General features: G+C 39.9%; 1 protein-coding gene across 6 annotated transcripts in view; it reads right to left on the bottom strand.

Annotated features, from left to right (window-relative positions):
* The window catches only part of ptprub (protein tyrosine phosphatase receptor type Ub), a 531,315-nt gene that overhangs the window by 35,231 nt on the left and 480,972 nt on the right, over positions 1 to 15,112 (bottom strand). For all 6 annotated transcript variants that reach the window (XM_061951982.1, XM_061951965.1, XM_061951958.1 and 3 more), the window contains 3 exons: positions 8,285 to 8,439; positions 3,170 to 3,305; positions 1,299 to 1,448 (listed from right to left, as the gene is read on the bottom strand). In XM_061951982.1, coding sequence (XP_061807966.1) covers positions 1,299 to 1,448; positions 3,170 to 3,305; positions 8,285 to 8,439 — 441 coding nt within the window. The remainder of the gene's footprint in view (positions 1 to 1,298; positions 1,449 to 3,169; positions 3,306 to 8,284; positions 8,440 to 15,112) is intronic.

Raw genomic sequence — 15,112 nt, forward strand, 5'->3', positions numbered from 1 at the left:
AGATGCATTATCATCTTAAAAAATGTCACCATCATCCGCGAACATGCTTTCCATTGATTGAATAAGACAAGTGTCCAACATGTCAATGTAAACTTCTGTATTTACTGAAGATGTAATCTGAATCGGTCATCTCCCCAGTGCCATTACTAATCATGCAGCCACATATCATCAATGACTGTGGACATTTATGTTTTCTTCAGGCAGTTGTCTTCATAAATCTAATTTGAACACCAGCTAACAAAAATTCCAGCATCATCACCTTGCACAAAGCAGATTTGCGAGTCATAATTGAATATAACTTTCATTTACTCATCCATAGTCCACCATTGCTCAACATCAACACCGCCCATCAAATCATTGGGCACCCTCTCCCCTCCCTCCAGGACCTCTATAGCACCCGCAGTCTCAAAAGGGCACGCATAATTTTAAAAGACAGTACAGACCCAGGACACCGGATGATCCTAAGGCAGAAGAGTCAGGGTGCTGAAAACACAAACTAATAGACAGAGGGACAGTTTTTATAACGGGGCCATAGTCCTGTTAAATACAAACATGTGACTGTGAAACTGTGTCATTTCATGCACAAGTGCAATCAGCAACATTGTTAATATGACGTGTTTTAATATGTGCTATAACATTCTGCAATGTAAAGTTTTTATAATGACCGTATTAGATTCCAGTTTATTTATTTATTTAATATTATTTTTTAGTTGTTCTTCTATTATTTACCTGTTCTGCAGTGAGGAGTGAATCTGTGCCGACAATTTTGTTGAACTAGTGTATTGTGTGTGCTTGTGCAAGGACAAAAATATTCTAATATTATTATATTGTCCTTAGCCCATTGGAACCTTGTTTGTTACAATTGACAGCTCTTGTGTTGGAGTCATGATTTATGTCAAGCTACCTGGTGCAGCAATTCTCCAAGATGTGAACACTTCTTTAATAAAGCAGATTAATGAACAGACGTAATCTTATACAGATATAAGCTTTAGAAATACAAAATACAAGGTGAGTCCATATTTGTTTCCTACTTTTTGAGTGATTCCATAATTATAATTCTGTTTCATGTAAAAATTAAATTGTTAATATCACAAATTATTATTTTTATTTATTTTCTTGTTTCTGTTATCTGCTTTATTTCTACAAAATCAAACAACTGAATCAACCTCTAAGTCTGGTGATGCTATAATTTTTTAGGAGTTGTACAAGCCAAAATTAATGCATAATTTAACAAAAAAAAACAACTAAAAAACTAAAACTAAAGTGATGCAATGCATTGCTCCAGAAGCAAAACAGACCTGAAATTCCTCACGGAGCTGGGAGGAATTACTCTGGGAATCCACTCTCAGCATCTCTCTGTAGGCAACTGAGAACTCGTTCACCAGGATGGCCGTCTCGCCACATAGACACGCTTCCAAAATGGCATCATGGATGAAGACATACTGCTCCTGCAGGGAGGGAAACACACACTTTAGAATGTACTGTATATGTCTTAAAGGCCTACTGAAACCCACTACTACCGACCACGCAGTCTGATAGTTTATATATCAATGATGAAATCTTAACATTGCAACACATGCCAATACGGCCGGGTTAGCTTACTAAAGTGCAATTTTAAATTTTGCACGAAATATCCTGCTGAAAACATCTCGGTATGATGACGTCAGCGCGTGACGTCACGGATTGTGGAGGACATTTTGGGACAGCATGGTGGCCAGCTATTAAGTAGTCTGTTTTCATCGCAAAATTCCACAGTATTCTAGACATCTGTGTTGGTGAATCTTTTGCAATTTGTTCAATGAACAATGGAGACAGCAAAGAAGAAAGCTGTAGGAGGGAAGCGGTGTATTGCGGCTGACTTCAGCAACACAAACACAGCCAGTGTTTCATTGTTTACATTCCCGGAAGATGACAGTCAAGCTTTACCATTAGCCTGTGGAGAACTGGGACAACAGAGACTCTTACCAGGAGGACTTTGAGTTGGATGCGCAGACGCGGTACCGTGAGTACGCATGCAGCTGCGGCTTCCAAACATTTGGTCGCTTGCCCGTATGTGCGTGCCGCTATGTGCATGTCACGTACGTAACTTTGGGGACTTTGGGGAAATATATGTGCTGTATGAACTTTGGGGAGGTGAACGGTACTTTGGGCTGTGGGATTGAGTGTGTTGTGCAGGTGTTTGAGTTGTATTGGCGGGTTATATGGACGGGAGGGGGGAGGTGTTTGTTATGCAGTATTAATTTGTGGCTTATTAAATATAAGCCTGGTTGTGTTGTGGCTAATAGAGTATATATATGTCTTGTGTTTATTTACTGTTTTAGTCATTGCAAGCTGAATATCAGGTCCCACCCGCCTCTCACAGCATCTTCCCTATCTGAATCGCTCCCACTGCCCTCTAGTCCTTCACTCTGACTTTCCTCATCAACAAATCTTTCATCCTCGCTCAAATTAATGGGGAAATCGTCGCTTTCTCGGTCCGAATCGCTCTCGCTGTTGGTGGCCATGATTGTAAACAATGTGCGGATGTGAGGAGCTCCACAACCTGTGACGTCACCCTACTCGTCTGCTACTTCCGGTACAGGCAAGGCTTTTTTATCAGCAACCAAAAGTTGCAAACTTTATCGTTGATGTTCTCTACTAAATCCTTTCAGCAAAAATATGGCAATATCGCAAAATGATCAAGTATGACACATAGAATGGACCTGCTATCCCCGTTTAAATAAGAAAATCGCATTTCAGTAGGCCTTTAACATACTTCCAAAAAACATATTTTTAATAAGGCAGTCAACACCACAAAAAACAATCATGTATTAAACACAACAGCACACTTAAATATGTCCTTTGTTCTAAATGAACATTGTTGGTAGTGTAGCAAAGTAGAATAAATACATATCTTTACGTAAACAAACATTTGCCGTCAGCAAGAATTTAATTAAGAGACGGTTGCAAATGGCTACAAATATAATGAACAACTATGTCAACTTTGGATTTACATAATAAATGCTGGATATGCAAATGAGGTGCATATCTAAACAATAGAACGTGCCTACGCAGCACACAGACAACATGTGCCTCTAATACAATGACCTTTGTATTTGTCTATGAAGGGGAGTAAGATGAAGAAGCAGACTTTTTTAAAGTTACTTTTTCATGACATAATTAGTCTGACCTCTGTCTGGATCATGTTGATACGCCGGGAGCAGAGTGTTTTGACACAGTTGTAGATGTCCACTACACCTTCACACTCAGCCATGTCCAACATGACATCCAGCACAATGTAGCAGCCTGTGCGGCCCGCCCCCACGCTGCCACACAAAGAAAAAAGAAAAAAAAAACATCATTAGGGACCATGCACATCTTAAAGCCGACATGTCCTTTCAATAATTCACATATGCAGCTGTTCCAGTCCAATGGCGATGCACACAGTTTGAAAAGAAAGAAGGTGCAGGAAGATCAGAGTGGTGTCATCTGCTGGCATGACAACTCCATTGCTGCACCTAGGATCCTGTTGTTTAACTACCGGTACTTGTTATCTTGAGGTTAGGTTTTTGACTACAGGAAAACATACAGTTTTACAACATAGCATTCTTTGACATACGCTCCCATTAGGCAGTCTGAGTTTTGAAGGAATGGAAGCTCCAGAATAGCAGCAAATGACTACCTTTTGTCAAGATTATGATGTTTCGATTCTCAGTTGATGGTTTTTACATTAAAAAAGGCTTGTCTTGTGTCTGCTGAGTAGCTGTTTAACAATCTAGTAAGTCAAGTTTGCCTTCAATTCACCTTTTGTTTAAGTTTAGTAGTTATAAGTAAATGACGCCTCAGTCAGTGTAGGGCACACTCGCTACCGGTATTGACACTGTACTGTGTTAGTGTTTCATAATGGTCATCCGCCATCTGATGGATTATACAAAACCCAAAACCAGTGAAGTTGGCACGTTGTGTAATTCGTAAATAAAAACAGAATACAATGATTTGCAAATCATTTTAAACTTATATTCAATTGAATAGACTGCAAAGACAAGATATTTAATGTTCGAACTGAGAAACATATTTTTTTTTGCAAATAATCATTAACTTAGAATTTAATGGCAGCAACACATTGCAGAAAAGTTGACACAGGGGCATTTTTACCACTGTGTTACATGGCCTTTCCTTCTAACAACACTCAGTAAACGTTTGGGAACTGAAGAGACTCATTTATTTTTTTTAGGTGGAATTAATTCCCATTCTTGCTCGATGTACAACTTAAGTTGTTCAACAGTCCGGGGTCTCCGTTGTCGTATTTTAGGCTTTATAATGCTCCACACATTTTCAACGGGAGACAGGTCTGGACTACAAGCAGGCCAGTCTAACTTGCACTCTTTTACTACGAAGCCACGCTGTTGTAACACGGTCAGAATGTGGGTTGGCATTGTCTTACTGAAATAAGCAGGGGCGTCCATGCAAAAGACGTTACTTGGATGGCAGCATATGTTGCTCCAAAACCTGTTTACCTTTCAGCATTAATGGTGCCTTCACAGATGTGTAAGTTACCTATGCCTTGGACACTAATACACCCCCATACCATCACAGATGCTGGCTTTTCAACTTTACGACTATAACAGTCCGGATGGTTCATTTTCTCTTTGGTCCGGAGGACACAACGTCCACAGTTTCCAAAAACAATTTGAAATGTGGACTCGTCAGAACACAGAACACTTTTACACTTTGCATCAGTCTATCTTAGATTAGCATGGGCCCAGCGAAGCCGGCGGCATTTCTGGGTGTTGTTGATAAATGGCTTTGGCTTCGCAAAGTACAGTTTTAACTTGCACTTACAGATGTAGCGACAAACTGTCGTTACCGGCAGTGGTTTTCTGAAGTGTTCCTGAGCCCATGTGGTGATATCCTTTACACACTGAGGGATTGAAGGTCGCAGGCATTGCCGCGTACGTGCAGTGATTTCTACAGATTATCTGAACCTTTTGATGATATTACGGACCGTAGATGGTGAAATCCCTAAATTCCTTGCAATAGAAATGAGAAATGTTGTTCTTAAACTGTTCGACAATTTGCTCACGCCTTTTTTCACAAAGTGGTGACCCTTGCCCAATCCTTGTTTGTGACGGACTGAGCTTTTCATGGAAGCTACTTTTATACCCGATCATGGCACCCACCTGTTCCTAATTAGCCTGTTCACCTGTGGGATGTTCCAAATAAGTGTTTGATGAGCGTTGCTCAACTTTGTCAGTCTTTTTTGCCACTCGTGCCTGCTTTTTTGAAACAAGTTGCAGGCATCAAATTCCAAATGAGCTAATATTTGCAAAAAAAAAAAAAAAGTCCACCAGTTCGAACGTTAAGTATCTTGTCTTTGCAGTTTATTCAATTGAATATAGGTTGAAAAGGATTTGCAAATCATTGTATTCTGTTTTTATTTACGATTTACACAACGTGCCAACTTCACTGGTTTTGGGTTTTGTACAAGTCACTGCATTTCACCTGCAAATAAAAGTGATAGTTAGCATTTAATTGTTTTACAATTTTAAACGAATTGCTACGCAGAAAAAAAAAAAAACACGCACGGCCTTATAATCCGTATTTTTCAGACTATAGGGCGCGCTTAAAATCCTTTCATTTTCTTAAAAAATTGACAATTTTCCTTAAACCCGGTGTGCCTGATTACGGATTAACTCAGGTTGTGCAATTGTATTTGATACATAGTGTAATGATAAGAGTGACAAGTAGATGGCTATCACACATAAAAGATACATGTGGCCTGCAGGTTGATGCACCCCTGTTCAATAAATGACATTAGCAAGTACAGGTAAATGTGGTGTCCGTGCTGTAGAATGCTTAGAAATATTCTTTTGAAATGACAATGCTATGGGGCGGCATAGCTCAGTTGGTAGAGTGGCCGTGCCAGCAACTTGAGGGTTCCAGGTTCGATTCCCGCTCCCGCCATCCTAGTCACTGCTGTTGTGTCCTTGGGCAAGACACTTTACCCACCTGCTCCCAGTGCCACACACACTGGTTTAAATGTAACTTAGATATTGGGTTTCACTATGTAAAGCGCTTTGAGTCACTAGAGAAAAGCGCTATATAAATCTAATTCACTTCACTTCACTGAACTGATTCTCGTTTGGAGCGAGTGTGCTTTCTGCTTTATTTTCTCAGGGTCCCTGCCACTACAACAACACTGTCACCCCCTAATGACATCAGTGTTGTGCCGACAGTCTGACATCCTTGAAGGGACAACAATCATTACATTTAACTGTTACATTAGAAAGCAAGCCTAAAACTTTGATGTTTCATTAAGAATAAAGAACATTACACACAACGCTCAAAAATCAGTCAAAATGTTTTAGTATGACTTTGGTAAGCTATAAAGCTGCACCGCTTGATGGATCGTGGAGCATTACTTCTACCGTAGTCACACATGCTGTACTTCAACATACGAGTATTATTATGGTGTGTTATTAGACACCTATTAGCAGACATATTATATGGCTTTTTTTTAATACTTTTCTTACCTATTGGTACTTGCTGTTGTGTATTTGGGATCAGCATAAGTGCCAAAAATGTGCACGCGTTCACCATTATAGTCCGTGCCATAGTCAATAAGCTCCTTCTTTTTCTCCCTCATCTTGTTGTGGGGCATTCATCCTCCGCTATTGCCATTTCTAATACAAAGTAGCGTAAAGTTTGAACTTATATCTGTCAGTATACTCGCTATGGAAGCGCTAAAAACTAGCGGAACAACAAGGATGAAGGGAAGAAGAAGCTGTTGAAGTGCCATCCAATCCATTTTCTACCGCTTGTCCCTTTCGGGGACACGGGGGGTGCTGGGGCCGATCTCAGCTGCATTCGGGCGGAAGGCGAGGTACATCCTGGACAAGATGCCAGTGGAGCCACGTAAAAACGGCGCATCCTGAAGCGACTGTCAGAAAGCGACTTGAAGATGGTCTGTAAAACTTCATCTATGCAACATTTTGACCAAAGAACCACCATTACATGTTACGTAGACCACAAGGAAGTGTTTTAAATGTAGAACAACAAATAAATAATAATATGACCCCTTTAATGCGCCTTATAATGAAAATGTGAAAATAGACCTGAATAGACCCGCTCATCGGCAGTGCACTTTATAATCCCGTGCACCCCATGGTCCGAAAAATACGCTAATACACAGGAAAAGAAGAGTATTTACCTTATTTGCCGCTATAGGATCAAATTACTCCCACATTTCGGAATTTGTACTTTTTCTTAGTTCCATTTTACAAACTATTTTTGATTCTCACTGAATTACGAGACAACGTTTGTGTGTGTGTGTGTGTTGGCAATGCGGCTGCATAGAAAAAGGACAGTTCAGCTAGTTGTTGTTTTGGTTTGGTTATTCAATAGGAAGTTGATCCATCACCCCATTGTTTTGTCTGTACAATATACGGTACTGTACTGCTATTTATATTGTGTCCAAACTTTTACTAAAATATGTCGGGGCTGTAACCCATTATTCATGTTCACGTTGTTTCGTATGCAGAAATTTGCGCCAATATACAAACTTTTCTATTTACGAAGATCCAGCACTCAGTAGGGACTAAGTTTGTTGTTTGTCATTCATTAATGAGCATTTTACAAACTATCTTTGATTGTCACGGTAATATAGGACAAAGTGTGTCCCTTTTTGGGACATCTCTAAATACAGGACAGTGGAGGGAGGCGTGGTCGGCGCGCCTCCTGCGGGAATTGCGGGAATGTAGTGTGTATGGCCCGGCTTGGAAGCCCAGCTGACAGGTGAGTAGATTGCCCAGCTGGGGCTGATTATCTAATCACCTGTCGCCTTTATCAGCAGTGGCTAGGGCCATGACGAGAGAGATGGCGGCTGGGAGCCGAAGCACGGACACGGCTGACTGAAAAGTCCAGCACCCTTGTGTATATGTTAATAAAGACTTGCTCAAACCTGTATACCGGGCTCCAGACGATCTATCGGCCTCAGGAGAACCCCCCTCACACGAAGAGACGTTTACAAGGACGATTATGTTTTTCAAGGGACGGTTGGCAACCCTAGGTACAGTTAGCGACTGTAAAAACTAGTTCGGAATCACCAATTTCTAAGTTGTCTTGCTTGCTTGTTCTATGTGACATTAGCAAAACAGCAGGTGAAATGTTTTCGCAATCGTTTGGCCTAACTGGACATGCTGATATGCCAACTAAGTAACTGGATTTTAAGCATCACAACGGACAACAATGCAACCTATTCAAATGTACTGGCTGCAATAGTAAAGGTGGTAAAAATTGAGGTTACCTGCAGTGGACCACCACAGGGCCAGCATCAGGAGGCGTGGAGGCTTTTACTCTTCGTATAAAGGCCAAGAGTCCAGTGGCGTGATAGGGCACCCCGTGCTCAGGCCAGGATGTGAAGTGGAACTGACGGACTTCATGCTTGGTTGAGTATCCTCTCTGTCAACAGAAACAGTAAACATTAATGTGTAAAACACAGCATTTTGCATCCCAGTCAAGGCATCCTTCAGGCCCTTTTCCCATTTCCAAACATGCTTCCATCTATTTAGTGACGTTCAACCTTTGTGATAGATGTGACAGATTTCTTGGCTCGGGGCACTATTTATGTGGGGTCTTAGGTCTTCTAGGACAGTTGGGCCCCAGGGCATCGCACTGTCGCAGCGGCTGCAGTTTTACAGACGGAGAAAGGAATAACTCAGGCACTCTGAGCTCAAGGGGGGGCCGGCTGTAGCCACACAACAATTTTCACCTTCTATAAAAGTGTTGCAAGGCATAGATTTGTTGAAGAGGGAAATCCAGCCCCCTTTAAAAATGGAAGAGGCTATTAAAAAAAAACGAGCTGTTGCAGGCACCCAAAAATTCTTGCCGATTTGACTGAGCAGAGTGTGCTCAGGGAGAGCGAGTGTGACAGTGTGTTGATAATGCTGTGTTTGTGCCACTGTCAATCCAGAGATGCTTGGAACTCCTCCAGTGAGGATCCCCAGAAGATTGACAGACGGGGAAGAGGCCGACAGCGGCAAACGCTGGAACAGCCATGTTGGAGAGACAGGCGCCGCGTCCATGTAGCGACTCTTAAATCATCCCAGATTAACACGTGGCCTTCAAGCCCATCAGCAGCAAACTCTATCAAGTATTTAATCCCTTTTTAATGTGCTACTTCTAATTTGAAGGCTTACTTTACGTGCAGAGAGGAAACATGTCCAAATTGAGTTCATAACAAGGTACATAAAAGGAAATCAAGGACATGCATCCAGATCCATCTTTGCTCATAAATTGAATTGCAATTTTGTTTTATTATTATTTGTAGTGTTGTCCCGGTACCAATATTTTAGTACCGGTACCGGTACCGAAATGTATTTCGATACTTTTCGGGACTACAAAAAAATTGCATTTTCGGCTTTATTTTAACAAAAGAATCTTACGATACATTAAACATATGTTTCTTATTGCAATCGAAGAACAATTTTGTCCTTAAATAAAATAGTGAGCATACGAGACAACTTGTCATTTAGTAGAAAGTAAGCAAACAAAGGCTCCTAATTTGTCTGCTGACGTATGCAGTAACATATTGTGTCATTTTCCATTTTATTTTGTCAACATTATGAGTGACGTGGTAGAAAATGAATTTATTAATCCACTTGTTTATTTACTGTTAATATCTGCTTACCTTCAGTTAACTATCTTACCTTATCTTATCTTACCTCAGTAGAAGCATTTAAGTCCCATCTTAAAACTCATTTGTATACTCTAGCCTTTAAATAGACCCCACTTTTAGACCAGTTGATCTGCCGTTTCTTTTCTTTTCTCCTCTGCTCCCCTCTCCCTTGTGGGGGGGGGGGGGGCACAGGTCCGGTGGCCATGGATGAAGGGCTGGCTGTCCAGAGTCGGGACCCGGGGTGGACCGCTCGCCTGTGCATCGGTTGGGAACATCTCTGCGCTGCTGACCCGTCTCCGCTCGGGATGGTGTCCTGCTGGCCCCACTATGGACTGGACTCTTACTATTATGTTGGATCCACTATGGACTGGACTCTCACAATATTATGTCAGACCCACTCGACATCCATTGCATTCGGTCTCCCCTGGAGGGGGGGGGGTTACCCACATATGCGGTCCTCTCCAAGGTTTCTCATAGTCATTCACATCGACGTCCCACTGGGGTGAGTTTTTCCTTGCCCTTATGTGGGCTCTGTACCGAGGATGTCGTTGTGGCTTGTGCAGCCCTTTGAGACACTTGTGATTTAGGGCTATATAAATAAACATTGATTGATTGATTGACCTTCTCTTTTAACATGTTCTGTCTACACTTCTATTAAAATGTAATAATTACTTATTCTTCTGTCGTTTGATACTTTACATTAGTTTTGGATGATACGACAAATGTATGTATCGATCCGATACCAAGTAGTTACGTAATCATACATTGGTCATATTCAAAGTCCTCATGTGTCCAGGGACATATTTCCTAAGTTTATTAACATAATATGAATTTTAAAAAAAGGAAAAAAGACTTTGTGACGGTAAAAAATATCAATGTAATCATAGTAGTATCGACTAGATATGCTATTGTACTTGGTATCATTACAGTGGAAGTATCCTCCTACGGTGTGTAGTGAAGCATGTTTAGCTATTCCTCGTTCTGAAAGGATGATACTTGTAAGAAACTTACTTTATTCGTCGCCATGGAGGCGAGGATTAGTGATTTAGAAGTAGTTAAAACACTTCCGACTGCGAGTGGATGTTTGCCGCTAGCTAGCTAGCAATGTCTTAAAGCATCTCTTCTTGAGCGTGTTTCAGTGTTATACCTTCAACTTTATCGTTAGTTTTTAAGCCAAAATGCGTCTGTTCTCTCTTTTTTGTCCACACACCGTGTCTGCTTGTAAGTACTCCGTGATTGTGTGCTACCAAACATGCTCCTCTGCTCGTAAAACCAGCAATGTCACGATGTGACGATGCGCCGTCATGCCCGGGAACCGGTACTTTTCAAACAGAGTATAGTACCGTTTTTGATTCATTAGTACCGCGATACTATACCAGTACCGGTATACCGTACAACCCTAATTATTTGTAAAAAAGCCACACATCTTTAATTCCTTCGCCAACTGTATCTTGTTTTCCTCCCATTCTCAGGTCGCCCTCAAGGCTGGAGGCCTTCCTTAAAATACAAGTGTTTATATTTATTTATGATACAAACTAAACCAGACAATTGTGATGTAAGACAACTATAATTATATACTTACTTGAAGCAATATACACATCTTTAATAGACATATTTTTGTCTATGAGACTTGTATAAAATTCCAAATGTAATTGAGAAGGTCTTCTCAAATTCCAATTTATTCCACTAATTTAAATTTAGGTCGCAAACACGAAGTCGAAATGCAACTCCAATTCGAACTAAAAGAAGAAGAATTCAAATTCATATTGATCATTCTGGAGTATTACGGAATCACCTACAGGGGAACCTCCATTTACGAACCCCTATTAGCACGAACCTCAGGCCAAATAAAAATATGCTTTGTTGTACAAACCTTGTCTCTGTGTGCAAACATTTTATCTATCCATTGTGTGTCTTGCAGCGCAGCCATTTTATGGGAGGACTGATCGCTCTCCGGTGCTCATTTAGTCAGCACAGAAGTACTGTCAGCCATACTTGCCAACCTTGAGACCTCAGCATTAGGGAGATATTCAAAAGCGCCATGGCAGGGGGTGGGGGGTCTCTCATTCATTCATTCGTAAATAAATTAATATATATATATATATATTTATATATATATATATATACCGTATTTTTCGGAGTATAAGTCGCTCCGGAGTATAAGTCGCACCGGCCGAAAATGCATAATAAAGAAGGGAAAAAACATATATAAGTCGCACTGGAGTATAATTCGCATTTTTTGGGGGAAATTTATTTGATAAAGCCCAACACCAAGAATAGACATTTGAAAGGCAAATTAAAATAAATAAAGAATAGTGAACAACAGGCTGAATAAGTGTACGTTATATGAGGCATAAATAACCAACTGAGAATGTGCCTGGTATGTTAACGTAACATATTATGGTAAGAGTCATTCAAATAACTATAACATATAGAACATGCTATACGTTTACCAAACAATCTGTCACTCCTAATCGCTAAATCCCATGAAATCTTATACGTCTAGTCTCTTACGTAAATGAGCTAAATAATATTATTTGACATTTTACGGTAATGTGTTAATAATTTCACACATAAGTCGCTCCTGAGTATAAGTCGCTCCTCCGGCCAAACTATGAAAAAAACTGCGACTTATAGTCCGAAAAATAGAATTTATGATTTCTTGGCCATTCTTCAGAGAATATGAATGATAACACAAAAACCTTTCTTCCACTCATGCTTAATGGTTGTGTGAAGCTATTTATTGGTAAACAACTGTGTTTACTCTTTTTAAATCAAAATGAAAAAAGAAAGTACCCAAATGACCCTGATCAAAAGTTTACATACCCCAGTGACTTTGATCTGATAACATGCACAAAAGTTGACAAAAACAGGTTTGAATGGCTAATCAAGGTTCCAATCCTCACCTGTGACCTGACATTAATTACAAACAAACATGTCACAGGTGAGGATTGGAACCTTGATTAGTCATTCAAACCTGTTTTTGTCAACTTTTGTGCATGTTATCAGATCAAAGTCACTGGGGTATGTAAACTTTTGATCAGGGTCATTTGGGTACTTTCTTTTGTCATTTTGATTTAAAAAGAGTACACACAGTCGTATACCAATAAATAGCTTCACACAACCATTAAGCATGAGTGGAAGAAAGGTTTTTGTGTTATCATTCATATTCTCTGAAGAATGGCCAAGAAATCATAAATTCTCCCAGGGCAGGGGTCGACAACCCAAAATGTTGAAAGAGCCATATTGGACCATAAATACAAAAACAAATCTGTCTGGAGCCGCAAAAATTAAAAAAAATTAAAAGCCATATTACATACAGATTGTGTGTCTTGAGATATAAATTGAATTAAGAGGACTTAAAGGAAACTAAATGACCTCAAATATAGCTACAAATGAGGCATAATGATGCAATATGTACATATAGCTAACCTAAATAGCATGTTAGCATCGATTAGCTTGCAGTCATGCAGTGACCAAATATGTCTGATTAGCACTCCACACAAGTCAATAACGTCAACAAAACTCACCTTTCATGCACAACGTTAAAAGTTTGGTGGACAAAATGAGACAGAAAAAGAAGTGGCATAAAACACGTCCTAGAAAGTCGGAGAAAGTTATACATGTAAACAAACTACGGTGAGTTCAAGGACCGCCAAAATTAGTAGGACAAAACGACGCTCGCCAAATACTCAAATCAGTGAAGCATGTTTAATATAAACAATGTGCTTTGTAACAATTAGGGAGGCTTGTGTCATGTTTGTCCTCCTAAGTAAACCAAAAATAAAACAAAAAATAAAAAATGTTCCCTTCATCTTTTTCCATTTTTCATACATTTTTTAAAAAGCTCCAGAGAGCCACGAGGGCGGCGCTAAAGAGCCGCATGTGGCTCTAGAGCCGCGGGTTGCCGACCCCTGTCCCAGGGTATGTAAACTTTTGAGCACGACTATATATATATATATACCGTATTTTTCTGACTATAATTTGACGTTTTTTTCATAGTTTGGCCGTGGGTGCGACGTATACTCCGGAGCGACTTATGTGTGAAATTATTAACACATTACCGTAAAATATCAAAAAATAATATTTACCTCATTCGCGTAAGCGACGAAGAAAATGTCCGCAATCGTCACACACACGTCAGCAATCGTCACTCACACGCCAACCAATAAGAATTCGGCGGGGGGCGGGTCATGGCAGAAGTGCATTGTGGATGATGATATATTAACTGCTATATGCTATACGCTACTGCTGAAGCTATTAAAATGGATCACATCTACATTGGCGGCAACTTATAAAAACTGAGAAGGACTGAACTAAAATGGCACCGAAAAGGAAATCATATACTGCAGATTACAAGCTGGACGTAGTGAAATATGCTGCAGAGAACAGCAATCGAGCAGCAGAAAGAAAGGACGCGAGCGGGGCGAATACCAGAGGCGACACAGAGGAAGAAGATTTCATCGGATTTAGCGATCGGTAGTGACAGATTGTTTGGGAAACGTATAGCATGTTCTATATGTTATAGTTATTTGAATGACTCTTGCCATGATGTGTTGTGTTAACATACCAGGCACGTTCTCAGTTGGTTATTTGTGCGTCATATGGCGTACACTTATTCAGCCTGTTGTTCACTATTCTTTATTTATTTTAAATTGCCTTTCAAATGTCTATTCTTGGTGTTGGATTTTATCAAATAAATTTCCCCCAAAAATGCGACTTATACTCCAGTGCGACTTATATATGTTTTTTTCCTTCTTTATTGTGCATTTTCGGCCGGTGCGACGTATACTCCGGAGCGACTTATAGTCCGAAAAATATGATATATATATATATATATATATACATATATTCTCAGTTGGTTATTTATGCGTCATATAACGTACACTTATTCAGCCTGTTGTTCACTATTCTTTATTTATTTTAAACTGCCTTTCAAATTTACGACGAAACAAACAAAATTTCGTTCTTATCTGTACTGTAAAGTTCAAATTTGAATGACAATAAAAAGGAAGTCTAAGTCTATATGTCTATTCTTGGTGTTGGGTTTTATCAAATACATTTCCCCAAAAAATGCAATTTATACTCCAGTGCGACTTATATATGTTTTTTCCTTCTTTATTATGCATTTTCGGCGGGTGCGACTTATACTCCGGTGCGACTTATACTCCGAAAAATACGGTAGTTACTGTGAAATTATGAACAATTATGGAAAAATACATACATTTCCAAAACGGTTGTTTTATACAACTATGAAAATGGACTGTTTTAAGTATGTTTAGTATTTAGGTTACAACCTTTAAGGAACACTGTCCAGTAGAGGTGGGATAAATCCCGTTAAGAATGTGGACAATGCTGAATCGATGGACGAATGTCCAAATATCAATTATTTACTTTATGTTAAATAAAGTAGCCAAATAGACACAATTCCAAAATGCAGATCTAACGCGGACACTC

The sequence above is a fragment of the Nerophis lumbriciformis genome, linkage group LG04 (assembly GCF_033978685.3).
Source record: "Nerophis lumbriciformis linkage group LG04, RoL_Nlum_v2.1, whole genome shotgun sequence".
In the NCBI taxonomy this organism is placed as follows: domain Eukaryota; kingdom Metazoa; phylum Chordata; class Actinopteri; order Syngnathiformes; family Syngnathidae; genus Nerophis; species Nerophis lumbriciformis.